At 38.1% G+C, this 27,704-nt stretch overlaps 7 protein-coding genes and 1 pseudogene across 8 annotated transcripts; 3 read left to right on the forward strand and 5 right to left on the reverse strand.

Moving 5' to 3' along the window:
• The first annotated feature begins 41 nt into the window (after nt 1–41).
• LOC132170874 (pentatricopeptide repeat-containing protein At3g49740-like) lies at nt 42–2,424 on the forward strand (annotated as a pseudogene).
• Nucleotides 2,425–2,549: 125 nt separating this feature from the next.
• LOC132170875 (squalene epoxidase 3-like) lies at nt 2,550–6,342 on the reverse strand. The gene is made up of 8 exons (XM_059582013.1): nt 5,778–6,342; nt 5,018–5,129; nt 4,661–4,835; nt 4,355–4,523; nt 3,991–4,209; nt 3,626–3,901; nt 3,166–3,444; nt 2,550–2,860 (listed from the first exon to the last, which is right to left on the reverse strand). The coding sequence occupies exons 1-8, from the start codon at nt 6,249–6,251 to the stop codon at nt 2,747–2,749; spliced, it is 1,818 nt and encodes a 605-aa protein (XP_059437996.1). The 5' UTR covers nt 6,252–6,342; the 3' UTR covers nt 2,550–2,746.
• A 593-nt stretch (nt 6,343–6,935) lies between these two features.
• On the reverse strand, nt 6,936–8,451 carry LOC132168503 (squalene monooxygenase SE1). The gene is made up of 2 exons (XM_059579492.1): nt 7,903–8,451; nt 6,936–7,182 (listed from the first exon to the last, which is right to left on the reverse strand). The coding sequence occupies exons 1-2, from the start codon at nt 8,449–8,451 to the stop codon at nt 6,994–6,996; spliced, it is 738 nt and encodes a 245-aa protein (XP_059435475.1). The 3' UTR covers nt 6,936–6,993.
• Nucleotides 8,452–10,553: 2,102 nt separating this feature from the next.
• LOC132172359 (putative pentatricopeptide repeat-containing protein At5g65820) lies at nt 10,554–12,146 on the reverse strand. Its single transcript, XM_059583844.1, is given in 2 exon segments — nt 10,554–10,873; nt 10,876–12,146. Coding segments are annotated over 2 exon segments (1,317 nt in total). The 5' UTR covers nt 11,954–12,146; the 3' UTR covers nt 10,554–10,634.
• A 685-nt stretch (nt 12,147–12,831) lies between these two features.
• On the forward strand, nt 12,832–15,501 carry LOC132172208 (pentatricopeptide repeat-containing protein At3g49740-like). 2 transcript variants are annotated; one of them, XM_059583671.1, is made up of 2 exons: nt 12,832–14,886; nt 14,983–15,501. In XM_059583671.1, exons 1-2 carry the CDS (start codon nt 12,891–12,893, stop codon nt 15,075–15,077), a joined length of 2,091 nt encoding a protein of 696 aa, XP_059439654.1. In that variant the 5' UTR covers nt 12,832–12,890; the 3' UTR covers nt 15,078–15,501. The 2 variants fall into 2 exon arrangements, with proteins under 2 accessions (XP_059439654.1, XP_059439653.1); XM_059583670.1 differs by having other exon boundaries at nt 12,832–15,499.
• Nucleotides 15,502–15,516: 15 nt separating this feature from the next.
• LOC132172209 (squalene epoxidase 3-like) lies at nt 15,517–18,797 on the reverse strand. Its single transcript, XM_059583672.1, has 8 exons — nt 18,543–18,797; nt 17,847–17,958; nt 17,477–17,651; nt 17,174–17,342; nt 16,810–17,028; nt 16,450–16,725; nt 15,974–16,235; nt 15,517–15,677 (listed from the first exon to the last, which is right to left on the reverse strand). Exons 1-8 carry the CDS (start codon nt 18,795–18,797, stop codon nt 15,517–15,519), a joined length of 1,629 nt encoding a protein of 542 aa, XP_059439655.1.
• A 435-nt stretch (nt 18,798–19,232) lies between these two features.
• On the forward strand, nt 19,233–19,670 carry LOC132168511 (uncharacterized). Its single transcript, XM_059579507.1, has one exon. It carries the CDS (start codon nt 19,233–19,235, stop codon nt 19,668–19,670), a length of 438 nt encoding a protein of 145 aa, XP_059435490.1.
• A 2,181-nt stretch (nt 19,671–21,851) lies between these two features.
• LOC132170410 (squalene epoxidase 3-like) lies at nt 21,852–26,411 on the reverse strand. The gene is made up of 8 exons (XM_059581391.1): nt 25,849–26,411; nt 25,017–25,128; nt 24,653–24,827; nt 24,256–24,424; nt 23,808–24,026; nt 23,366–23,641; nt 22,743–23,021; nt 21,852–22,169 (listed from the first exon to the last, which is right to left on the reverse strand). The coding sequence occupies exons 1-8, from the start codon at nt 26,392–26,394 to the stop codon at nt 22,017–22,019; spliced, it is 1,929 nt and encodes a 642-aa protein (XP_059437374.1). The 5' UTR covers nt 26,395–26,411; the 3' UTR covers nt 21,852–22,016.
• Between the last annotated feature and the right edge of the window lie 1,293 nt (nt 26,412–27,704).

The raw sequence follows: 27,704 nt of genomic DNA on the forward strand, positions 1-27,704 counted from the left end.
GCTTCCTAATGAAAACATTCATACTGTGCTGCCGGCTACAAGCCTACAAGGCTACAATAACAGCAAAAAGAACAAAAAATGAGTGATGAAGCTCACGCTTATCAAAAGCACCGCCCAACAACAACGGCAACTTGTTGAGCTCAACCAAATGCTCGCAAAGCTCACTCGCTCAAACCGTTGCTCCGATTGCCTCCGCCTATTCACCCATATCCACTCGTCCCAATACCCCAAACCAGACCACTACACCTTCTCCGCCGCTATCACCGCCTGCACGAATCTCCGGGAGACGGCATTCGGAAACCAGCTCCACGCCCATGCTGTATCCACGGGCCTCAGAGCCTACCCTCACGTTGCAAATACTCTGCTTTCGCTTTATACTAAAGCGGAGGATTTGGATTCGGTGAGACGGGTCTTCGACGAGATTGAGAGCCCGGATGTATATTCGTGGACGACGGTGTTGTCCGCGTGTACAAAGCTTGGGTGCGTTGAGGATGCGTGGGAGGTGTTTGATAAAATGCCGAGGAAGGAGGTGGCGGTTTGGAATGCAATGATTACGGGGTGTGTGGAGAATGGGTATACGGAGGTTGCTGTTCGTTTGTTTAGTGAAATGCATAGGGTGGGTGTTAGGCATGACAATTACAGTTTTGCTAGTGTTTTGAGTGTGTGTTCTGTAAAGGCATTGGGTTTAGGGAGGCAGTTGCATTCGTTGGTATTCAAAACAGGGTATTTAGTTAGAGCTTCGGTGGTTAATGCTCTGCTTACGATGTACTTTAATTGTGGACGCGTTGCCGATGCTTATGAGGTATTTGAGGAAGTAGAAACTGAGGTATATGATCAGATTACTTTTAATGTGATGATAGATGGTTTGTTAAGCGTGGGAAGAAATGAAGAGGCCTTGGAAGTGTTCAGAGAGATGCAAGAGGCTTCTCTCAGTCCTACTGAGTTGACTTTTGTGAGTGTGATGGGATCGTGTTCATCTGCAAGAGTCGGACATCAAGTACATGCCCAAACAATCAAGATGGGTTTTGAAGCATGTACATCTGTGAGCAATGCGACTATAACCATGTATTCCAGTTGTGGGGATTTACATGCTGCTCAGATGGTGTTTGAGAGACTGGAGGAGAAGGATCTTGTCTCATGGAACACCATGATTTCCAGCTACGCTCAAGGGAATTTTGGTAAATCAGCAATCTTGGCCTACATGCAAATGCAAAGGGCAGGAACTGACCCTGATGAGTTTACTTTTGGAAGCTTGCTGGCAAGGTCAGAGTGCTTAGAAATTTTGGAGATGATGCACGCCCTTGCATCTTAAAATGGGCTCTTGTTGCAAATCCAAGTATCAAATGCATTAGTTTCTGGATACTCTAAGCATGGGAAGATAAAGCAGGCTTATCAAATATTCCACAATATCTACCCCAAAATTTGATATCCTGGAATACTATTATTGCAGGGTCGTTGTTAAGTGGATGTCCAATACAGGGCCTAGAACAATTCTCTCAATTGTTGAATACAGAACTAAGGCCGGATGTGTATACCCTCCGTCTTGTTTTGAGCATTTGTGCAAGCATTTCATCCTTGCAACATGGGAAACAGGTTCATGGTTATATTCTCAGATCCGGGTTATTTTCAGAGACGTCTTTGGGTAATGCCCTCCTGACAGCTTATGCAAAATGTGGGGTTTTAGATTGGTCTTTGAGAGTGTTCAACGCAATGGTTGAAAGAGAAACAATTTCTTGGAATGCCCTAATATCTGCATATGCACAGCATGGGCAAGGAGAAGATGCCGTGAACTGTTTTGAGGCAATGCAAGACTCGTCTGGGTTTGAACCAGATCAGGCCACCTTCACTGCAGTTCTTTCTTCCTGCAGTCATGCAGGTTTAGTTGATGATGGTTCTCGGATTTTCAACTCCATGGTGAAAAATTATGGCATGATTCCCGGAGTGGATCATTTTTCTTGCATTGTCGACCTTCTAGGTCGTGGTGGGTATCTTGATGAGGCAGAAAGAATAATGAAGAGTAAGCATGTTGAAACACATCCCAATATCTGGTGGACATTGTTTAGTGCTTGTGCAGCTCACGGTAATATAAGACTAGCAAGAATAATTGCTGGATTTCTTCTTGAAACTGAAGGCAACAATCCATCAATTTATGTGCTTTTGTCAAACATATATGCAGCTGTGGGGCAATGGGAAGAATCAGCTAAGGTCAGGGAATTGATAAAGAGAACTGGGGTGATGAAGCAACCTGGCTGCAGTTGGATTGGGTCATAAAACCTTAAAAAGCAGTTAAACCAAAATCCTGCAATACGTGGCAAAGAAGTGGAGAAAAAAGAAAGAGGTATGCTATAGTACAATATAATGCCCACATTTGACCCATATTTAGTGAGGGAGAGAAGATTGAAATTCAAATTTCAATTTTTAATCCTTCTTTTTATGTGATTGTTCACCTGCCACGTCACTAAGAATTGGCCAAATATGGGCATTATATTGCACTGAAGCATTTCTCTAAAGAGAAAAAAAGAACAGAGACTTTTTTCATTCAAAATTGATTCTTTCAATTTAGCTAACAGAATGATTGTTTGTTCGTCTAGTTGCATACACTTTCTAGGAGTATCACGAATAAAATAATTGTACAATGTCCTCTAGTAGAACCCTAAAGCGTACAAATCTCCCCGTCATGCAAATTTGTTTGCTTGACTACAATAAAGAGAAAAGCAAATCGATGTTTGTGATGTCCTTGTAGATGTCACACTTGATGGGGAGGAGCTCTAGCACTATAATATGCCGGAACCGTTGCTGGGAGGAACATTTGCCTCACTCCTTCTGCCTTGATGATGGGAAATATTATACATGATGCACCCTGTAAAAGAAGAGTTTTTCAATAGGAATTATAGAAGAAATCTTCAATATAGGTATTCATGTTTTTGCTTATACAAGTCAAAAATTGAAGGAAAATGGCTAAACTCAGCACTAAACGCATTGCCGGCGTAGACATCCATGGTATGAAGCTCAAAGAAAGCAGTGGCCATAGGGTAGTTTACTGTTCATTCATGGCCATGGACATTAAAGTGGTACAAAAAAAAGAAGAAAAAAAATAAAAAGAAAAACTATCTACACGACTTGGCATTCTACAACAATCAATCAAAAAGGATAAAAACTACGCACCGAAATCAATCTAGCTCCAATCCACATACGTCTAGGCGAAGGATATGGTAGTAGTAGACGAGCAACACCGTATATTGCCACAGCAAAGAAGTGGAGAAATAAACTTAATGGACGAGGGTTCAAACCAGACAGTATAGCTACCGGCCCTGTCGAAAATATGCCTCCAAGGCTTAAATAGTCAAAACATGCTTGCCGCATCTCCTTCCTTGCAGGATCAGGTGAAGCAGAAAACACCTTATAGAGGGCACCGGCCAGAGTATTTATTGTCGACGCCATTGGCTGCATTAATAATAACCATATCATACAATGAGTTATACAATGTGAAAAATAACATCCCATGGACATAAAAAGGTTCCTTCACTTCCAACAATTTAGGAGCTAAACATGACATGTGTTTCAAAAATAAAGCATAAGATTTGTAATATTATCAAAGAGCCCTTTTTGTCTAGAAAGCTTATACCTTGCGTAAGGTGTAAAAGGATTCGAGATATTTGGACAATGAACCTGCGTCATTAAGGTTACGCAGGGGCTTGAGAAGATCTCTGAGCACAACAATATCAGATAATGCCACAGTCATCCCCCCACCAGTTAAAGGATGACGCATGTTGAAAGCATCGCCCATTAAGAGGGCTCCGGGAGTAGGATGTGGATCGGCTGGCATGCTTCTATTTGGCATAGTTCTAATATTTCCTTTATCAACTGCAGCTATGAAGGCATCATGAAGCTCAGATGGAATCTGCAACAGAAGTAATTCTCGAGATTAATCCAAGGTAAAGAACATAGAGGACTTGATAAGGTAAGATCATATATGCAAAGAATAGATACCTGTGGAGCCACCACCGTTTTCAAATAGCTGGCCATCTCACCATTAGCAACAGAAGGCAATTTCTGCCCGGGTACATCAACCAAACATCGAACCTCTGTACTACTGATTGGATAAAACAAGATTGGTGAAGGGTCTGCCAAAATGACATGCCCATGATTTGCAAATGGAAGTTGACAGTTCTCCAAGACTAAACCCACAAAACACGAGGGCACGTCTACCTGTTCAAAATAACATGTAAATGTATATGGAAACAGACAATGCTATATTCTCTAGATGCTGGATAAAAGTCTATAAAACCAGCAATCATTTTCCAAATCAATTTTAACCACATGAAGCAAAATGTTACCAATTAGATAGTTTCACCTTCGGGTTGCAAAGAGTGCGGCGCAGATTTGAGAAGCAACCATCACACACAACTGTAAGAGGAGCATAAGCTTTATGTAGTTGACCATCCTTGGATTTGTATTGAACCCCCCTAACAACCCCATTTTCTTCAAGAAGGGATGTCACTGTACCTTGCTCCAATTGTACACTGAAAAACAGATTGAACATGAAAAGGGGCACAGAAAAAAAAAAAATGTTTCGAGTACATTGCAAAACCTTAAACTGACTTGAAGAAGAATGAAACTTTACTATGCTACAGTGAAGTAAGAAGGCAAAAAAGAATACTTGGAAAGAGTGGCGGCTTTTTCTCTCATCCTTTGGATAAAACGCCCATTGTGGAAGCTCCTCCCAGCCACATCAGAATCAAATTTTTCCAAGGGATAAGACAGTCTAGCATTCTTTTCATCCTTGAAGAGAGCATATCCAAGCACTCGCTGAGCATCAATTTCCTCCAAGCAATCTGATGTCAAACAACATGCCAGAATTCACAACAAAGTACTCAATACATATCATATCCAACTAATTCTTTGATGGAACAAAAGTTAGTTCACAACCATGTTCTGCAATTATCCTCAGAATTTTCGTTATACTCAATGAATACTATAAATTACAATAAGGAGGTTAATTAGCTTCCATGAATACCTTCAAGGCCCAATTCAATTAATTTCAGGTATCCTCCAGGCTGAAGAAGCTCACCGACAATTCGGTCCGGCTCTGTCAAGTCTCTTTCTATCACATGAACCCGTCTGCCATCCTGCAATTAGTAGCAGAATAAATATGATTCCACTTGAAAAAAGCAATAATCAACAATTTCAAGTTAAATGGTCGTTAAAAACTTGCATGCAAAGCAGGTGAGTAAGAAACAAAAACTTGCAGCAAGATTTGTACAGCAAACTATACGGCGCTAGTTCTGCCCATATCATCATCGTTCATTAAGAACAAACTCCCGTTCACACTAGTTCGAATCCCCCTCCCCCTCTTGTGTTTACATGTAAAAAAAAAACAAAAAAAACTCCCGTTCACACGCAATATGCGTGCAAGCCCACAAAATTGAATCACCTACCCATTACACTTGCGGCATCTACTCCCACACACATCCACCACCCCAGAAATTCATAACAGGATCCCATTATGGCATTATGCCAGATTCATGAATTTGATCAGTGTCAACAATATATAACAGAAATTAAAAAAGTTAAGAAAATTCATTGGAAAAAGTTTTCATGACAACCACACAAACATATACTTTCCAGAATTCCCCAATTCCTTTAAGTCAAAGCTGGGAAACCAACAACAAAATTCCATATTTAGAAATGACCCACCAATTTTCAGAACCATTAGAAAAAAAATTCGACTAAAAAAAAAATCTTTTTTTAAAAAAGAGAAGAAAAGAAAACGTTACCTTGGCGAGGGTGTAAGCGAGGGCGGAACCGGCGACACCGGCGCCGACAATGATGACGTCGGTGCCGGAGCCGTTAACGGGACGGCATTTTCCGTCGGGGAAGCTCTCTTTCGCGCATTCTTGTGGAAAAGTCATCTTCTTTGTCTTTCTCTTATTGGCATTGCTATTGTTATTGCGACGGAGAGTGTAGAGAAGGACGAAGCCGAACAGGGAGGCAAAGAAAGTCCAGAGCACGTGCTGACCGATGACAAACATTTCCTTCTTCCGAACAAAACAATGGAACCAAGAAGAAGAAGAAGAACAACAACAACAATGGGCTGGGATGAAAAGCTCTCCTTTTCCCTCTACCTCTGGGGGAATGCTGGCTCTAGTCTTGCTTCTTCTGGGAGTTATGGGGGTCGGCTGATAGTGTGGATTTATTATGTTGGACCATAGAGAGAGACTGTAGGAGGAAAGGGTGTGGTGGTGAGACATGGGGACGGGTGGGATTGTCAATGCGAACGTGATTCGTGAAATGTGTGGACGGTGGAGGAAGTTGTAGGAGCATGCGTAAGGGTCTTTTCGTTTTCGGCTTTTTTTCTTAAATAAATAAAATCTTTAAACGAATTCATTGTCTTTTAGCCTTTTAGGTTAGTATTAATAATTATAAAAATTATATTAATTTTTGGTAAATTTATAGAGAATGCTCTAATTATTGGGTTTTTTTTTTTTTTTTCCATGGTGACTATCTTTGGTTCTCCAATCTGCATGGCGCTGTTAAAGGTCTTAATATTATTGACCATGACCGCAAAAAGAAAGTTGAAACTCTCAAATTCAGGTAATATTATAGTTTAATAAGACATGGCATGGTACGTAAAGAGTAAAGAGTGAAGAGGGAACATTGGGTGCTAAGGGTGGGGTGGGGTCTCTTACTAACCGAATTTTAAATGAGATTTATTATATATTGTTTTCATGAAAGGGTTGTAGTTGTGACCTCATTATTAGATATAAGTAAAGTTTAAATTAATATTTCTGTTGGCAAGTAACTTGGGTAGTTACTTGTCTTTCTTATGATTGAAACTATGATTTAGTCTTCAAATGGTAGCTCAATCAGCTGGTCTCGTGAAGTAGAAATCATTAGTTCGAATTTACTTTCCTCTTCTTGTGTAGACGTGTCAAAAAAAAAACTATGATTTAGTCAATCTTTTAATTTATTTATTTTCTTGGGCAACCTTATTTAGTCAAATTTTATATTTGTACGTACGCATGCACCAAAGGATGCATGTTGGGGAGAAAATATTTCTCCACGCATACCTTCAAGGCCCAATTCCATTAATTTCAGGTATCCCCCAGGCTGGCGAAGTTCACCAACAATTCGGTCTGGCTCTGTCAAGTCTCTTTCTATCAAACAAACCCATCTTCCATCCTGCAATTAGTTGCAGAATAAATAAGATTGGACTTGAAAAACATAATAAGTAATAACGCTTGAAAAAGGAAATAATCTATAATTTCAAGTTAAATGGTCGTTCAAAAATTGCATGTCAAGTAGGTGAGGTAAAACACAAAAACTTGTACCAGGATTTGTATAACAAACCATATGGGGCTAATTCTACCCATGCCAGTAAATTATTCATTAAGATGGCTGTAACTTCCTTAGTTCCTTTTAGCATTCATTCAACTGAACAACCTCATTCAATTTTTTTTTTCTATGCAACCCCATTTAATTAAACTGTTTAATAAACTTCTCCCATACTCAGTGTACTTGCATCATCTACTTCCACACACATCCATCACTCCAGAAATTTATAACAGATCCCCCAATAAAATATAATAACGCAAACATTATAAAAAGAAAAAGAAAAATCCCACCATCCCATGATGCCAAATTCATGAATTTGATCAGATGCCGACTGTAAATAACAATAAAACAGAAATTAAAACGTTAACAAAATTCATTGGAAAAAGTTTCCATAACAGCCAAGACAAGCATATACTTTCCAGAATTCTCTAATTCCTAAGGAAAACCAACATCAAAGTTATCATAATCACAAAAGAGCCACCAATTTTCGCAACATTACAAAAATAATTCGACTAAAAACTACCAAATGTAAAATTTTTTGTTTTTTGTTTGGAAAGAACACTTTACCTTGCCCAGGGTGTAAGCGAGGGCGGAACCGGCGACACCGGCGCCGACGATGATGACATAGGTGCCGGAGCCGTTAACGGGACGGCATTCTCTGCCAGCGAAGCTCTCTTCCGCGCATTCTTCTGGGAAATTCTTCTTCCTTGTCGTTCTTTTGCTGCTATTCCGACGGAGAGTGTAGAGAAGAACGAACCCAAGCAGCGAGGCAAAGAAGGTCCAGAGCACGTGCTGATCTATCAACACAATTTTCTTCCACGGAACGAAACAATGGAACCAAGAAGAAGAAGAAGAAGAACAATGGGTTGGGATCAAAAGCACTCCTTTTCCCTCTACCTCTCTGGGAATGCTGGCTCTCGTTTTGGTTCTTCTGGGCGTTGTGGGGGTTGATGGTGTGGATTGATTACGTAGGACGAGAGAGGTTGTAGGAGGGGATGGGGTTTTATAGAGGAGAGTGCGGCGGTGAAATGGGCGTGACTGTGAATTTGAATGTGAATGTGGGTGTGGATGGTTTAAGGAGGGAATGTGGGTGCTTTTGTAGGAGACTTGGATCATCTGGAAATGGCATTGAGGTTGGGTGAGGAACCGACTTGGTTATTGTCTGTTGGGATTTATTATTATTATTATTATTATTATTATTATTTAGTTATTATTGTTTAAAATTTTGACTCTTGAGTAAGAGAGAATTAAAGGTTGTCTTTTAGGTTAGCACCCTGCAATTAAGGTCTTCAGTATTGACCACAAGAAATGTACCTGTGTTTGTTCAAACTCTCCAATTGAGTTCTTCAATATAAGTGAATACGTGTACATGAAATAGTTTAATAAGACATTGCATAGCAAAGAGGGAACATAGGTTAGGTGGGATCTCTTACTAACCTATTGTTAAATGAGCTTTTCATGAGGGTTGATGCGACCATCTTAGAGATATTGTCTCGGATATTCATTGGATGAATCTCATTTGTTCGGATAGGTGTTTGAACAGTCTGAACATTACTTATTCGGGTTTTTCGAACAATTATCTAAGTAAGTAAAACTTGCCCCAATTCTCACTTGAGGTTACTCTGTAATATTGGATTCTAATGGTATTGTCACCGATTATGAATTTTTGGCCTATGTGCCACATTACTATATATTAGTAAGTGGACTAACAAGTTTTCTAAATTAGATAGGAGAAATTTCTTATAATTTAGTATACTTTAACATGTTTGGAAAATACACCTAAAAACACACAAGGGTTTAAACATTCCAGTTGAGTTGGCAAAGATCGAGTAGCTGCAGTCTATGTTGTGCTAAAGTTGATAGGCCCTAGCTTGGGGAGTTAGTTAAAGTTAGTGTTCTTCTTGTTTTCTTAATATTTGAAATATGATTTATTAATGAGAAAAAATTCTTTTTATTTTTAAAAAATTACTTATTTAAATTTTGCCTTCTACTTTATTTACTCAAATGGGAACAAGAAGATTTTGAGATGGTGTGAGATACATAATTCAAAGATGTTGCCTTATTGTAGGAGTGGATAGATTAACTGTTTACCGCTTACTAACCGCCATCGAACCATCACTGATCAACAACCGACTTCTAGCGGTCAGTAGGCAGAATAAAAATATTGTTTCGACATCGGTTCGGTTTGGTAGGCGGTATAATTTATTTTTTTTTTTTTAAAGTAAATTTTATCTGGTAACTTTCCTTATTGTGTTTGTCTAGCTGATTTGTGGTTGTCATTTTGGTCTGTATTCCATAAATTTACTTCTTCTTTTTTTTTTTTTCATTTATAAAACATTTTCTTTACTAATTATATAGTTTCAAGGAAGTTAATAAATCTTAACATAAAAAACTTATAATTAACTACCTATTAACCAACTAATCAAAAAAGTCAAAACTATTTATTGTTAGTATGAAGTCAGTTAATTAAACAACTTAACCAACTTTTACGAATCGATAGGCGTAAATACTCCTCTCAACACCAACCAAACCGATAGTCATCCTTACCTCGTTGGTTAACTTTAGGCCACGCTAATTAGTATTTGTTAAAGGATGTGGCTGTTGTGGAGACTTGTGTCCTCTAATACTTTGTACTCTTTTGTGTTGGTATGTTGCCTGGTCAGTGTTGATGCCGTTTACGTGTGGGGATTAATTTCTTTGAGTATTTGACCACAATAAAAAAATACTAAAAATATTTTTGGTGTCTCATCTCGGTTACAGAAATACAATTATACAAAGAAAGAAACATTTCTATTATCTTCTATTCGTTAAAATTGGAACACGATTTCCTTATGTCCCGTCATGGAACACGTGTCCCAATCTTAATTATCTTACTATATGTTGTAACACTTGACTAAATTCAATGCCTCTATTCTAAGAGATTGATACTCTTTTACAAAGTGTTCTTCATTGTCTAATTTTCTATCATTTAGAACTTACAATTTAAGAGAGATGAGAATTAAGGTAGTTTGGCCTATGGCCTACGTCCAAGCATTAAAGCTTTTTATTGACTACATCTTTCCTTGGTATATTTAATTGTATACAATATTGTATTTATAGAGAACAAGTATGAATGTTACAAGTATTTCTACTTCTACATTAACATCAATAAACTTAATGTATCATTTATAACTCGTGTTATTTGAATTTTCGTAACTCTTGACTATTGAGTTTATTGTCTCTTGAGTTATTGTAACTTTTAACTCTTGAGTTTTTGTATATTGAGTTATTATAACTCTTGAGACTGCAAGGTAACCTAATCACTGTATTGTAAATCCTAACATACTGACACCAATCTTCCGCATCTCCTCCACAAGCTCCATGCACTCTTCCAGCTGTTCCTTCTTCTCATGCGCAATCATGATATGCAAATAAGTTGTCTGATTTGGAGTATGTCCCTGCTGTATCATACTATCCAAAAGCTCATAACTCTTATCAATCTTCCCCCACTTGCAAAACCCACTAATCAAGGTAGTGTACGTCACAACGTCAGCCTCCCACTTAGCGCCTGAATCAAAATAGTATAGGAAGTCGCATTCGGTTCACAACCCTTCCTCTTCATCTCCTTCAAAAGATCAAAAGCATCACTCATCTTCCCCACTTGAGCATACCCACTAAGCAAATTGTTATAAACCACAATGTCCGGCTCAAACCCGGCCTCTCTCATCTGCACCAACACAAACTTGGCCTCCATAAGCTTCCCTTCTCTACACCAACCATACAACAATGACGTAAAATGCTTAATTGTCGGCCTAAACCGAACCCTCATATCCTCAAACAACAATGCAGCTTCCTTAACACTACCATTTTTGCACAAAGCGTCCAACAAATACCCAAACACATACTCATCAGGCTCACAGCCATACTTTGGCATCTCATCCAATACTTCAATCGCTTTCTTAACCATCCTGGCGGAGGCAAACCGCCTCATTAGAACTACAAACACTTCTGGGGAAATCAACTGGGGATTATCCCTCCTCATTTCCTCAATCAAAGCCCAAACAGCACCGAATTGCCTCATTTTCCCTAAAATCTTTATCATAGATTTATACACTTCAAAGCTATGCCTGTATCCGGGCTGCTTCGAAGCCCAAACGAAAAACCAGTACCCCAAGTTCCCGGCATCGCCGCAGCGATTCAATACGCGCTCGGCTAAACCCGAACGCATAACAACACCGGATTCTACCAAAGCGAGCTCCAATTTGGGAACCCTCGAGTGGAATTTCTTTAAGATTCTATATACCTTTTCGATATCGGCGGCGAACTCGTCGTGGCTCTGTCTGTGAGTCTGATCGTCTGGGTGATTTTGAAGGCGAACTAGCCCAAACCCAGTTCTTGCAGCGTCTGATAGATGATTGCGGTTGCTCTGGCCGGTGGGTCTTCTACGGTTTGGGTTGAATTGTGTTGGGGTTTGGGGAAGACCCATTTGAGAGTGTGAGGGATGGGATTGGGGAATTTCATGGTGTGTGGAGTGTGACGCCGCGTGAAGGAGGTTGAAGGGCTGATTTGATTTGGAGGAATAGAGGAAGTGAGGGTGATTATTGAAGAAAGTCATGGTTTTAGAAGATAATCTCCGCATTTTCGTTTGTGGGTCTGCAACTACAGCTCAGCTTGCTTGGCTTTCACTGATTTTACTACTTACCCACAAAAAAATAACGAAGAAGAACAGAATATAACTCTCAAATTTTCTAATTTTCTCTCCTTTTCTTGGAATCTCAAATCTCTCTTGGTTACTTGTTGGGGGACCTATTCAAAGCTCGCCTGAAGTAAAGCAGTAACAAGGAGGGGAAACTTCATAAAGGCGGTTTCCGCTGCGTAGCTGCTGATAAATAGGCAAAGACATTTGAAAGAATAATTAGTGATTTTTTGATATTTTATGAACACCAATCCTATGTTAAAATGGAAACATGACCTTAAATAAGACCAATGGGGTGGAATTTTTAGAATTGATTCTGATTTCTGATCCATTGTGATTAAGATTACTAATAAAACAATCTTATTTTACTCAAATCTCTTCCAACATATAACCTTTTTTTTTTTTGTTTTTTCCTAAGCCTTCCAACATATAACTTAAACCAAAGGGGATTTACCCCCACAAAATAAAATTTGGATTATAAAATAAATTTTTTTTTGGGCATATTTGAAATTGCGTTTGAGTGGTCTAAAAGTGCTTTTAACATTCAAAAAATCTGTTTGAAAAAAAAAAAAAGTAATCGTTTGGTAAAAAATAATCTTTTTGAATGTTTTTAACACTAAAAAAGGTAATTGTTTGGTAAAAAAATTAAAAACACTTTTAAAGATTAAAAAAACTTAAAAATAACAACAACAAAAAAAACACTTATGCAAAAACTTAAATTTTTATTTTTTTTATTTTTTACTAAAAAGCTCAATCCTAAACAGGTTCCATATAATATAATGCCGGTTCCATATAATATAAAGCTTCTTATATGAAAACATTCATACCGTGCTGCCGGCTACAAGCCTACAATAACAGCAAAAAGAACAAAAAATGAGTGATGAAGCTCACGCTTATCAAAAGCACCGCCAAACAACAACGGCAACTTGTTAAGCTCAACCAATTGCTCGCAAAGCTCACTCGCTCAAACCGTTGCTCCGATTGCCTCCGCCTATTCACCCAAATCCACTCGTCCCAATTCCCCAAACCAGACCACTACACCTTCTCCGCCGCTATCACCGCTTGCGCGAATCTCCGGGAGACAGCATTCGGAAACCAGCTCCACGCCCATGCTGTATCCACGGGCCTCAGAGCCTACCCTCACGTTGCAAATACTCTGCTTTCGCTTTATGCTAAAGCGGAGGATTTGGATTCGGTGAGACGGGTCTTCGACGAGATTGAGAACCCGGATGTTTATTCGTGGACGACGGTGTTGTCAGCGTGTACAAAGCTTGGGTGCGTTGAGGATGCGTGGGAGGTGTTTGATAAAATGCCGAGGAAGGAGGTGGCGGTTTGGAATGCAATGATTACGGGGTGTGTGGAGAATGGGTATACGGAGGTTGCTGTTCGTTTGTTTAGTGAAATGCATAGGGTGGGTGTTAGGCATGACAATTACAGTTTTGCTAGTGTTTTGAGTGCGTGCTCTGTAAAGGCATTGGGTTTAGGGAGGCAGTTGCATTCGTTGGTATTCAAAACAGGGTATTTAGTTAGAGCCTCGGTGGTTAATGCTCTGCTTACGATGTACTTTAATTGTGGACGCGTTGCCGATGCTTATGAGGTATTTGAAGAAGTAGAAACTGAGGTATATGATCAGATTACTTTTAATGTGATGATAGATGGTTTGTTAAGCGTGGGAAGAAATGAAGAGGCCTTGGAAGTGTTCAGAGAGATGCAAGAGGCTTCTCTCAGTCCTACTGAGTTGACTTTTGTGAGTGTGATGGGATCGTGTTCATCTGCAAGAGTCGGACATCAAGTACATGCCGAAACGATCAAGATGGGTTTTGAAGCATGTACATCTGTGAGCAATGCGACTATAACCATGTATTCCAGTTGTGGGGATTTACATGCTGCTCAGATGGTGTTTGAGAGACTGGAGGAGAAGGATCTTGTCTCATGGAACACCATGATTTCCAGCTACGCTCAAGGGAATTTTGGTAAATCAGCAATCTTGGCCTACATGCAAATGCAAAGGGCAGGAACTGACCCTGATGAGTTTAGTTTTGGAAGCTTGCTGGCAAGGTCAGAGTGCTTAGAAATTGTGGAGATGATGCACGCCCTTGCATCTAAAAATGGGCTCTTGTTGCAAATCCAAGTATCAAATGCATTAGTTTCTGGATACTCTAAGCATGGGAAGATAAAGCAGGCTTATCAAATATTCCACAATATCTACCCCAGAAATTTGATATCCTGGAATACTATTATTGCAGGGTCGTTGTTAAATGGATGTCCAATACAGGGCTTAGAACAATTCTCTCAATTGCTGAATACAGAACTAAAGCCGGATGTGTATACCCTCAGTCTTGTTTTGAGCATTTGTGCAAGCATTTCATCCTTGCAACATGGGAAACAGGTTCATGGTTATATTGTCAGATCCGGGTTATTTTCAGAGACGTCTTTGGGTAATGCCCTCCTGACAGCTTATGCAAAATGTGGGGTTTTAGATTGGTCTTTGAGAGTGTTCAACGCAATGGTTGAAAGAGATACAGTTTCTTGGAATGCCCTAATATCTGCATATGCACAGCATGGGCAAGGAGAAGATGCCGTGAACTGTTTTGAGGCAATGCAAGACTCGTCTGGGGTTGAACCAGATCAGGCAACCTTCACTGCAGTTCTTTCTGCCTGCAGTCATGCAGGTTTAGTTGATGATGGTTCTCGGATTTTCAACTACATGGTGAAAAATTATGGCATGATTCCCGGAGTGGATCATTTTTCTTGCATTGTCGACCTTCTAGGCCGTGGTGGGTATCTTGATGAGGCAGAAAGAATAATGAAGAGTAAGCATGTTGAAACACATCCCAATATCTGGTGGACATTGTTTAGTGCTTGTGCAGCTCACGGTAATATAAGACTAGCAAGAATTATTGCTGGATTTCTTCTTGAAACTGAAGGCAACAATCCATCAATTTATGTGCTTTTGTCAAACATATATGCAGCTGTTGGGCAATGGGAAGAATCAGCTAAGGTCAGGGAATTGATAAAGAAAACTGGGGTGATGAAGCAACCTGGCTGCAGTTGGATTGGGTCATAAAACCTTAAAAAGCAGTTAAATCAAAATCCTGCAACACGTGGCAAAGAAGCGGAGAAAAAAGAAAGAGGTATGCTACAGTGCAATATAATGCCCTCATTTGACCCATATTTAGTGAGGGGGAGAAGATTGAAATTCAAATTTCAAATTTCAATCTTCTTTTTATGTGATTATCCACCTTCCACGTCACTAAGAATGGGCCAAATGTGGAAATTATATTGCACTGAAACATTTCTCTAAAGAGAAAAAAAGAACGGGGACTTGTTTCGTTCAAAATTTATTCTTTCAATTTAGCTAATAGGATGATTGTTCGTCTATTTGCATACACTTTCTTGGAGTATCACGAATAAAATAATTGTACAATGTCCTCTAGTAGAACCCTAAAGCGTACAAATCTCTCCGTCATGCAAATTTGTTTGCTTGACTACAATAAAGAGAAATGCTACTCGATGTTTGTGATATCCTTGTAGATGTCACACTTGATAGGAGGAGCTCTAGCTCTATAATATGCCGGAACCGTTGCAAGGAGAAACGTCTGCCTCACTCCTTCTGCCTTAATGATGGGAAATATTATACCTGGCGCACCATGTAAAAGAAGAGAGTCTTTCCATAGGAGTTATAGATGAAATCTTCAATATAGGTATTCATGTTTTTGCTTATACAAGACAAAAATTGAAGGAAAATGGCTAAACTCAGCACTAAACGCATTGCTGGTGTAGACGTCCATAGTATGAAGCTCGAAGAACGCAATGGCCATAGGGTAGTCTACTCTTCATTCATGGCCATGGACATTGAAGTGGTACAAAAAAACAAGAGAAGAAAAACTATCTGCACGACTTGGCATTTTACAACAATCAACCAAAAAGGATAAAAACTACGCACCGAAATCAATCTAACACCAATCCACATGCGTCTAGGCGAAGGATATGGTAGTAGCAGACGACCAACACCGTATATTGCCACAGCAAAGAAGTGGAGAAATAAACTTAATAGACAAGGGTTCAGACCAGATAGTAAAGCCACCGGCCCTGTCGAAAATATGCCTCCAAGGCTTAAATAGTCAAAACATGCTTGCCGCATCTCTTTCCTTGCAGGATCAGGCGAAACAGAAAATACCTTATAGAGGGCACCGGCCAGAGTATTTATTGTCGACGCCACTGGCTGCAATAACAACCATATCATACAATAAGTTATACAATGTGAAAAATAACATCCCTTGGACATAAAAGGTTCCTTGACTTCCAACAATTTAGGAGCTAAACATGACACATGTTTCAAAAGTACAGCATAAGATTTGTAATATTATCATGACTATTTTTAATCTTGGGTTCTAAACAAACAATGGAAACAACCCTTTTGTCTAGAAAACTTATACCTTGCGCAAGGTGTAAAAGGATTCGAGATATTTGGACAATGAACCTGCGTCATTAAGGTTACGCAGGGGCTTGAGAAGATCTCTGAGCACAACAATATCAGATAATGCCACAATCATCCCCCCACCAGTTAAAGGATGACGCATGTTGAAAGCATCGCCAATTAAGAGGGCTCCGGGAGTAGGATGTGGATCGGCTGGCATGCTTCTATTTGGCATAGTTCTAATATTTCCTTTATAAACTGCAGATATGAAGGCATCATGAAGCTCAGATGGAATCTGCAACAGAAGTAATTCTCAAGATTAATCCAAGGTAAAGAACATACTTGATAAGCTAAGATCATATATGCAAAGAAGAGATACCTGTGGAGCCACCACCGTTTTCAAATAGCTGGCCATCTCTCCAGTAGCAACAGAAGGCAATTTCTGCCCGGGTACATCAACCAAACATCGAACCTCTGTACTACTGATTGGATAAAACAAGATTGGTGAAGGGTCTGCCAAAATGACATGCCCATGATTTGCAAATGGAAGTTGACAGTTCTCCAAGACTAAACCCACAAAACACGAGGGCACGTCTACCTGTTAAAAATAACATGTAAATGTATATGGAAACAGACAATGCTATATTCTCTAGATGCTGGATAAAAGTCTATAAAACCAGCAATCATTTTCCAAATCAATTTTAACCACATGAAGCAAAATGTTACCAATTAGATAGTTTCACCTTCGGGTTACAAAGAGTGCGGCGCAGATTTGAGAAGCAACCATCACACACAACTGTAAGAGGAGCATAAGCTTTCTGTTGTTGACCATCCTTAGATTTGTACTGAACCCCCCTAACAACCCCATTTTCTTCAAGAAGGGATGTCACTGTTCCTTGCTCCAATTGTACACTGAAAAACAGATTGAACATGAAAAGGGGCACAGAAAAAAAAATGTTTCGAGTACATTGCAAAACCTTAAACTGACTTCAAGAAGAATGAAACTTTACTATGCTACAGTGAAGTAAGAAGGCAAAAAAGAATACTTGGAAAGAGTGGCGGCTTTTTCTCTCATCCTTCGGATAAAACGCCCATTGTGGAAGCTCCTCCCAGCCGCATCAGAATTAAATTTTTCAAAGGGATAAGACAGTCTAGCATTCTTTCCATCCTTGAAGAGAGCATATCCAAGCACTCGCTGAGCATCAATTTCCTCCAAGCAATCTGATGTCAAACAACATGCCAGAATTCACAACAAAAAACAAGTCTTGAGTACTCAATACATATCATATCCAACTAATTCTCTGATGGAACAAAAGTTAGTTCACAACCATGTTCTGCAATTATCCTCAGAATTTTCGTTATACTCAATGAATACTATAAATTACAATAAGGAGGTTAATTAGCTTCCACGAATACCTTCGAGGCCCAATTCAATTAATTTCAGGTATCCTCCAGGCTGAAGAAGCTCACCGACAATTCGGTCCGGCTCTGTCAAGTCTCTTTCTATCACATGAACCCGTCTGCCATCCTGCAATTAGTAGCAGAATAAATATGATTCCACTTGAAAAAAGCAATAATCAACAATTTCAAGTTAAATGGTCGTTAAAAACTTGCATGCAAAGCAGGTGAGTAAGAAACAAAAACTTGCAGCAAGATTTGTACAGCAAACTATACGGCGCTAATTCTGCCCATATCATCATCATTCATTAAGATCAACAAGCTGCCGTTCGCACGCAATATGCGTGCAAGCCCACAAAATTGAATAACCTACCCATTACACTTGCGGCATCTACTCCCACACACATCCACCACCCCAGAAATTCATAACAAGATCCCATTATGGCATTATGCCAAATTCATGAATTTGATCAGTGTCAACAATATATAACAGAAACTAAAAAAGTTAAGAAAATTCATTGGAAAAAGTTTTCATAACAACCATGCAAACATATACTTTCCAGAATTCCCCAATTCCTTTAAGTCAAATCTGGGAAACCAACAACAAAATTCCATAATTAGAAATGACCCACCAATTTTCAGAACCATTAGAAAAAAAATTCGACTAAAAAAATAAATCTTTTTTTTTAAAAAGAAAAGAAAAGAAAACGTTACCTTGGCGAGGGTGTAAGCGAGGGCGGTACCGGCGACACCGGCGCCGACAATGATGACGTCGGTGCCGGAGCCGTTAACGGGACGGCATTCTCCGTCGGGGAAGCTCTCTTTCGCGCATTCTTGTGGAAAAGTCATCTTCTTTGTCTTTCTCTTATTGGCATTGCTATTGTTAGTGCGACGGAGAGTGTAGAGAAGGACGAAGCCGAACAGGGAGGCAAAGAAAGTCCAGAGCACGTGCTGATGGATGACAGACATTTCCTTCCTCGGAACAAAACAATGGAACCAAGAAGAAGAAGAAGATTAACAACAACAACAACAACAATGGGCTGGGATGAAAAGCTCTCCTTTTCCCTCTACCTCTGGGGAATGCTGGCTCTAGTCTTGCTTCTTCTGGGAGTGTAGGAGGAAAATTCTTAAGGACCCTATGTGCCCACTGTGCGGTTTAGAAGTGGAGTCTGGATTCCATATATTATGGCAGTGCCCTTCAGCTATGGACGTATGGAGCATGGGCTCAAAAAAATTTCAGAAGACTTTTTTCCCTAGTCCGGCTTTCATACAGGTTGTTGAAGGCTTACTCACTAAGTGTGATATGGAGGAGTTGGTGCAATTTTCAGGTCTGGCCCGTAGGATATGGTTGAGGCGGAATGATGTTGTTCATGGGGGGGGGGTTTTACCCATCCACGGATTATCATGCAGAGGATTCTACAAGCAAGTCATGATTATCTGTTTGCCCAGCGGAGGGGTCAGCCGAGGGTCTCTCAAGGTGGGGCTCCCGTTGAGCTTGGCTGGAAGCCTCCAGAAATAGGTTGGTGCAAAGGGAATTGGGATGCGGCTGTTGAGAAGGATGTGGGCCGAATGGGTCTGGCTGTTGTGATACGTGATCCGGGTGGCAACTTGCTGGCGGCGAGATGTGAAATGCGCATGGGTTGTCTTGCTCCAGCTGCGGCAGAAGCACATGCAGTTTTATTGGCAATTAGGTTGTGCCGTGAACTGGGTTTCGAGTGGGTGCAGCTGGAAGGAGATGCCAAATTAGTGATAGATGCGGTTTCGTCAATGGCTAAGGACTTTAGCAGGATGGGGCATGTTACTGAGGACATCAAACAGGAACTGAATTCTTTGGTTCATTAGAAGCTATCCTTTGTGAAGCGGGAAGGAAATCAAGTAGCTCGTAGCCTTGCAAAGCATGCTGTTCGGAATTGTATTTCTGAAACTTGGCGGGATGTTCCCCCTGCTTGTATCTGTGATTTGTTAGCACTAGAGCATTCTGCTCTAGTTGCTTGAAAGTGTTATAAAATGGCGACAATTTCTCTCAAAAAAAAAAAAAAAAAAAAAAAAGATTTGGACATTGATAATACTTAATTTATTAAATAATTTATATATAAAAAACTCTTTAAATATAATTAAATGTCATTAATTACGTTAATTTAATGATTGGTTTTTTAAGTAAGAACCGGTTCACTCTTAAAAAAACAGTTAACAAATTATGTCTTAAAAAACTGGTTTAGCATTAAAATAAAAAGTGTTCATGCCACATGTCACAATATTAAGCTACTTCTGAGAGTGATTTGGCTTTTATAAATTATATATGACGAGCATATAACCCGCGCTATGCGCGGTTTGTTTTTTTTAATTTACTTGTAAGGTCTTTAAGAGATTATTTGTAATTACTAACTAATTTCCTTCTCTTCATGCACTTCTTAACTCAAGAGCATAAACAAAATCCTAACCATAAGATATAGGAAGAAGTCCAGCAAATAGATTTTCTTTTTCTTTTTTTTTTCTTTTTTCTTTTTAATTCGACCATACTTTCGCATTATAATGTTAAAAAAAAAAAAACTATTTGTAGAATAGAAGTAATAAATATTATAAAAATTATAACAAAAATGAAGGACCCAAAATGAAATCCGAAGCACAAAACTACATTTAAAAAAAATAAATAAATAAAATAAAGACAAACAAACAAACTATTAGTATTTAGCATTCTCCGCTACATTATTTACCATTTTTTTTTAACACAACCCTTGCAAGTACAATTTCCAAAACCGAATCAAAATTAATACTAATTTAATAAAAAATAATTGACTTTTTCATATATTTTTCTCAATTCCAATAAAATTCATATGTATAGGAAGTAGTCATGTTAATTAGATATTTTTTCTTTTGACAATCGTGCGTATATATAACGTAAAAGAAACTACTTTTACAACAAAAGTAAAAAATACTATAAAAATTAAAACAAAAATTATAGACAAAACAATGGAATCAAAAGCACAAAACCACCAAAAAATAAAAAACAAATAGACTATTTATCATTCTCTACTACATTATTTATTATTCTCTTTGAACACACCCCTACAAACGCAGTTTACATAACCCAAACACTTTTTTTTTTAAAAAAAAAAAAAAAAAAAACACATATTTCATCAAATAAACTAATTGCAAAATAAAATTAACAACGATTGAAATCGATCTTCAATATCTATCGATCAAGGAGAGAGATCCAGAACTAATGGTGTGATACCTACTATATCTCAATACAAATAAAATCCATAAATTCTAAACATTCAAAAAAAAAAAAAAAGAGAGAGAGCAAAATAAACATAAACAAATAATTTAACTCAACATTTAATGCAATAAAATAAATCATCTCCCATAAGGTTCAATGCTTCATTATGTGTTTAGTTTTTTGAAAGAGTCTATTTCTTTTATGTACAGACAATCAATATTTTGCTCTTAAAAAGAAGAAAAAAAAAAAACGTGACCGGTAGAGCTATTCAAATGAATTAAAATATAAGAGCTATTATATTTCAACACAAATAAAACCCATATAATTTTTAACATTCGAAATGAATTCCAAGCAAAATAAACAAAACATTTTTTTTAATATATATAAAATAAAACAAAATCTTTAGATGAACGAAATAAAAAATTATAAATAAAAAAAAAATAAAGCAATAAGAAAAAAGGAAAACAAAAAGTTATATCCACATGGGATTAACATGCGTTGTAATCTCAATTAGAAATTTATATATTCATAATATATGCTCTATTGGTTGTTAGAGCCGTTGTAATAAATAAATCAAAAATAAATTCAATAGGCTAAATAACACATGATTCCTAAACCTGATGATATAAACCTGATGTTGGATGGTTTAAGATTTTAACATTCTAAGATATAATATAAGTAAAATGACAATATATATATATATATATATATATATATATATATATATATATGAGTTTGAACAGATTATTGAACTCAGTGATAAACTCGAGTTTGACTTTGAAATAAAATTAATCGAACCAAACTTGAAGATTGAAAACTCTTTTTTCATTTAGAATGGATTCCTGTAAGCAAGGAGAAATACATATTTTTGAGTTTTAACTTCTAACAGAATATTGTTGATCCAGTTGAATACACTTTTTAGCAATATCAAGGAATAAAACTGTTGTATAAGGTCCTCTGTGGAAGCCTCAAGCTTCTTGGTCTTTACTAGCTACATCCTTTTGGAGGTTGCACTTAACAGGAGGAGCTCTAGCTCTATGATATGCCGGAACAGTTGCTGGGAAGAACATCTGCCTCACTCCTTCTGCTTTGATGATGGGAAATATTATACCTGACGCACTCTGCATAACACGAATTTGTTCAATAAGAATTATAGAAGAGATTTTCAACATAGATATTCATGTTTTCCCTTATATCAGGATCACAGGCACTTGAGATTCTGAGAACATTTCTTGCTTATTTTGGAGTAAAAAAAAAAAACTTGTGTCAAAGAAAACTACAGTACTTGCAAAATGGCAGCGAAACAAGTGGTTTTAGGAACAGTTCATTTGATCAAAGTCCTAACACATAAATAATTCAAAGAAGCAAATTATACTATATCCTACTGCTTTACGTTAAAAGTGAAGTTATTGTGTTTTCACTTTTTATCATTGTGCTTAGTTATGTTCATGGCTAACAATATAAAGAAAAGATTATTAAAAGAACTAAAAAACAGCATAAAATTTGAGAAGAAAGTCTGAGGTACAGCTTGGACAAATGCAATCTCGTGACTGGCTAAATTCAACACAAAATGCATTGGCAGTGTTATGAGACATTCATGGTCTGAGACTCGAAAAGAAAAAAAAAGAAGAAAAACTATCTGCACGACTAGGCATTCTACAACAATCAACCAAAAAAGGATAGAAACTACACACCGAAATCAATCGTGCTCCAATCCACATGCGTTTAGGTGAAGGAAATGGTAGTAGCAGACGACCAACGCCGTACATTGCCACAGCAAAGAAGTGGAGAACTAAACTTAATGGACGAGGGTTCAGACCGGAGAGTAAAGCTACCGGTCCTGTTGAACATGAGCCTCCAAGGCTTAAATAGTCAAAACATGCTTGGCGCATCTCCTTCCTTGCCTGATCAGGTGAAGCAGAAAACACCTTATAGAGGGCACCAGCCAGAGTATTTATTGTTGATGCCACCGGCTGCAATAACATTCATACCATGCAATAAGTTAGACAATGTGAAAAACAACATCCCTTGAACATAAAAGGTTCCTTGTCTTCCAACAGTTTTGGAGCCAAACAGGATCACAGAACAAAGCAATTGCTTAATCACATGTTCCAAAAAGAATTCAGCATAAGATTTTTAATAGTATCATGATGCAATTTTTACTTTGGGTTCTAGACAAACAATGGAAACAGCCCTTCCTTCAAGTGATGATCACTGCCACTTGTCCATCCAATTCTAGTTGCACCACATACAATCAGCAACCAATGCCTACACCGTATACATTTCATTATGATACTTTTTGTTCTAGAAAGCTTACCTTGCGCAAAGTGTAAAAGGATTCAAGATATTTGGACAATGAAGGTGCATCATTCAGGTCATGCAGTGGCTTCAGAAGATCTCGAAGTACAACAATATCAGATAGTGCCACAGTCATCCCACCACCAGTTAAAGGATGACGCATGTTGAACGCATCACCCATTAAGACGGCTCCAGGAGTAGGATGCGGATCTGCTGGCATGCTTCTATTTGGCATAGTTCTAATATTTCCTTTATCAACTGCAGATATGAAGGCATCATGAAGCTCAGGGGGAATCTGCAACAGAAGTTCTCTTGATTAATCCAAAGATATAGGGCATACATGTTCATGTTGAAGCCTAAGTGAAACAAAGATAAAAAAAAATAAAGAATATAGAAGTACAGCCAACGCTACTAGGCTACAGACTTGATAAGCTAAGATTGTATACAAAAGGAATAGATACCTGTGGACCCACCACAGTCTTCAAATAGTTGGCCATTTCACCATTAGCAACAGAAGGTAATTTCTGACCAGGTACATCAACCAAACAGCGAACCTCTGTACTACTGATTGGGTAAAACAAGATGGGTGAAGGGTCTGCTAAAATGACATGTCCATGATTTTCAAATGGAAGTTGACAGTTCTCTAAGACTAAACCCACGAAACATGAGGGCACATCTACCTGTTAAAAAAAAAAATACCATAAGTCAGCCTCAGTGGACTGGAGAAAGAATGTAAATGCCAAACTGCAAGAAGTAGATGTATATGCAAACAGACTTACTGTTCTCTAGATGCCAGATATTAACAGTTATATATTATAAAAGTCTATATAACCAGCAGTCATTTTCTGATTTAATTTTAACCCACCAAGCAAAATGCTACTATTAGATAGTTTTAGATGGTATCTTCACCTTTGGGTTGCAAAGAGTGCGGCGCAGATTTGAGAAGCAACCATCACACACAATTGTAAGAGGAGCATAAGCTTTATGTTCTTGGCCATCCTTGGATTTGTACTGAACCCCTCTAACAGTCCCATTTTCTTCAAGCAGGGATGTTACTGTACCTTGCTCCAATTTCACACTGAATAGAGGATTGAACACGAAAAGGGGCACAGAAAAATAGAAGGATTTTTTTAGTACATTATAAAACCTCAAAATGAATTCAAGAAAAATGAAACATCCGCCAAGAGTGCAGGAAATTGCCGAATTTTTAACAAGCTACAGTGTAGGAGCATTATGGAGTGATGGTAGCAAGTTAGCAACAAACTTTACAATGCTACAGGGAAAAGAAGAACGCAAGAAGGAATACCTGGGAAGAGTAGCAGCTTTTTCTCTCATCCTTTGGATAAAACGCCCATTGTGGAAGCTCCTCCCAGCCACATCTGAATTAAATTTTTCCAAGGGATAAGACAATTTAGCACTCTTTCCGTCCTTGAAGAGAGCGTATCCAAGCACTCGCTGAGCATCAATTTCCTCCACGCAATCTGATGCAAAGCACTTGTTTCAGAATTCACAACCACACCCAAGTCTGAGTACTCACGATACCAAATCCAACTAATTCTTTTTGGAACAAAATTTAGTTCACAACAATGTTCTGAAATTATCCTTAAAAAATTCCGTTGTACTTGAGGGTTACTGTAAATGATATCAAGGAGGTTAGCTTCCACGCATACCTTCAAGGCCCAATTCAATTAATTTCAGGTATCCCCCAGGCTGGAGAAGTTCACCAACAATTCGGTCTGGCTCTGTCAAGTCTCTTTCTATCAAACAAACCCGTCTTCCATCCTGCAATTAGTTGCAGAATAAATAAGATTTGACTTGAAAAACATAATAAGTAATAACGCTTGAAAAAGGAAATAATCTATAATTTCAAGTTAAATGGTCGTTCAAAAATTGCATGTCAAGTAGGTGAGGTAAAACACAAAAACTTGTACCAGGATTTGTATAACAAACCATATGGGGCTAATTCTACCCATGCCAGTAAATTATTCATTAAGATGGCTGTAACTTCCTTAGTTCCTTTTAGCATTCATTCAACTGAACAACCTCATTCAATTTTTTTTTTCTATGCAACCCCATTTAATTAAACTGTTTAATAAACTTCTCCCATACTCATTGTACTTGCATCATCTACTTCCACACACATCCATAACTCCAGAAATTTATAACAGATCCCCCAATAAAATATAATAACGCAAATATTATAAAAAGAAAAAGAAAAATCCCACCATCCCATGATGCCAAATTCATGAATTTGATCAGGTGCCGACGGTAAATAACAATAAAACAGAAATTAAAACGTTAACAAAATTCATTGGAAAAAGTTTCTATAACAGCCAAGACAAGCATATACTTTCCAGAATTCTCTAATTCCTATGGAAAACCAACATCAAAGTTATCATAATCACAAAAGACCCACCAATTTTCGCAACATTACAAAAATAATTCGACTAAAAACTACCAAATGTAAAATTTTTTGTTTTTTGTTTGGAAAGAACACTTTACCTTGCCGAGGGTGTAAGCGAGGGCGGAACCGGCGACACCGGCGCCGACGATGATGACATCGGTGCCGGAGCCGTTAACGGGACGGCATTCTCTGTCAGCGAAGCTCTCTTCCGCGCATTCTTCTGGGAAATTCTTCTTTATCGTTCTTTTGCTGCTATTCCGACGGAGAGTGTAGAGAAGAACGAACCCAAGCAGCGAGGCAAAGAAGGTCCAGAGCACGTGCTGATCTATCAACACCATTTTCTTCCACAGAACGAAATAATGGAACCAAGAAGAAGAAGAAGAAGAACAATGGGTTGGGATCAAAAGCACTCCTTTTCCCTCTACCTCTCTGGGAATGCTGGCTCTCGTTTTGGTTCTTCTGGGCGTTGTGGGGGTTGATGGTGTGGAAAGATTACGTAGGACGAGAGAGATTGTAGGAGGGAATGGGGTTTTATAGAGGAGAGTGCGGCGGTGAAATGGGCGTGACTGTGAATTTGAATGTGAATGTGGGTGTGGATGGTTTAAGGAGGGAATGTGGGTGCTTTTGTAGGAGACTTGGATCATCTGGAAATGGCATTGAGGTTGGGTGAAGAACCGACTTGGTTATTGTCTTTTGGGATTTATTATTCTTATTATTCTTATTATTTAATTATTATTGTTTAAAATTTTGACTCTTGAGTAAGAGAGAATTAAAGGTTGTCTTTTAGGTTAGCACCCTGCAATTAAGGTCTTTAATATTGACCGCAAGAAATGTACCTGTGTTTGTTCAAACTCTCCAATTGAGTTTCAATATAAGTGAACATGTGTAAATGAAATAGTTTAATAAGACATGGCATAGCAAAGAGGGAACATAGGTTAGGTGGGATCTCTTAGTAGCGATTGTTAAATGAGCTTTTCATGAGGGTTGATGTGACCATCCTAGAGTTATTATCTTGAATTTTTATTGAATGAATCTCATTTATTCGGATAGGTGTTTAAACGGTCTGAACATTACTTATTCGGGTTGTTCGAGCAATTATTTAAATAAATAAAACTTACCCCAATTCTCACTTGAGGTTGCTATGTAATATTGGATCCTAATAGGATTGCTACTGATTGTAAATTTTGGCCAATGTGTCACATTACTATATATTAGTAAGTGGACTAACAAATTTTATGAATTAGATTGGAAAATTCTTCTAATTTAGTATACTTAACATGTTTGGAAAATACACCTAAAAACACACGAAAGGATTAAACATTCCAGTTGAGTTCGCAAAGAGTAGCTGCAGTCCATGTTGTGCTAAAGTTGATAGGGCCTAGCTTGGGGTGTTGGTTAAAGTTAGTATTTTTCTTGTTTTCTTAATATTGGAAGTATGATTTATTAATGGGGAAAAATGTTATTTTTTTTAAAAAAAATTAATTATTTAAATTTTGCATTCTACTTTATTTACTCAAATGGGCACAAGAAGATTTTGAGATGGTCTGAGATACATAATTCAAAGATATTGCCTTATTGTAGGGGTGGGTAGATTAACTATTTACTGCCTACCGGTCGCCACCGAACTATCACTGATCGACAACCGACTTCTAGCGGTCGGTAGGCAGAATAAAAATATTGTTTTGATATCGGTTCGGTTTGGTAGGCAATATAATTTTTTTTTCTTTGTTTTTGGGTTAACGAACTTAACTGATTTTTCAAGTAAATTTTATCTGGTAACTTTTTTTATTGTGTTTGTCTAGCTAATTTGTGGTTAGCATTTTGGTCTGTAGTCCATAAATTTTCTTTTTCTTTTCATTTATAAAACATTTTCTTTACTGATTATATAGTTTCAAGAAAGTTAATAAATCTTAACATAAAAAACTAATCGACCACCTATTAACCAACTAATCAA

This window comes from Corylus avellana, chromosome ca2, assembly GCF_901000735.1.
Source record: "Corylus avellana chromosome ca2, CavTom2PMs-1.0".
NCBI classification, from domain to species: domain Eukaryota; kingdom Viridiplantae; phylum Streptophyta; class Magnoliopsida; order Fagales; family Betulaceae; genus Corylus; species Corylus avellana.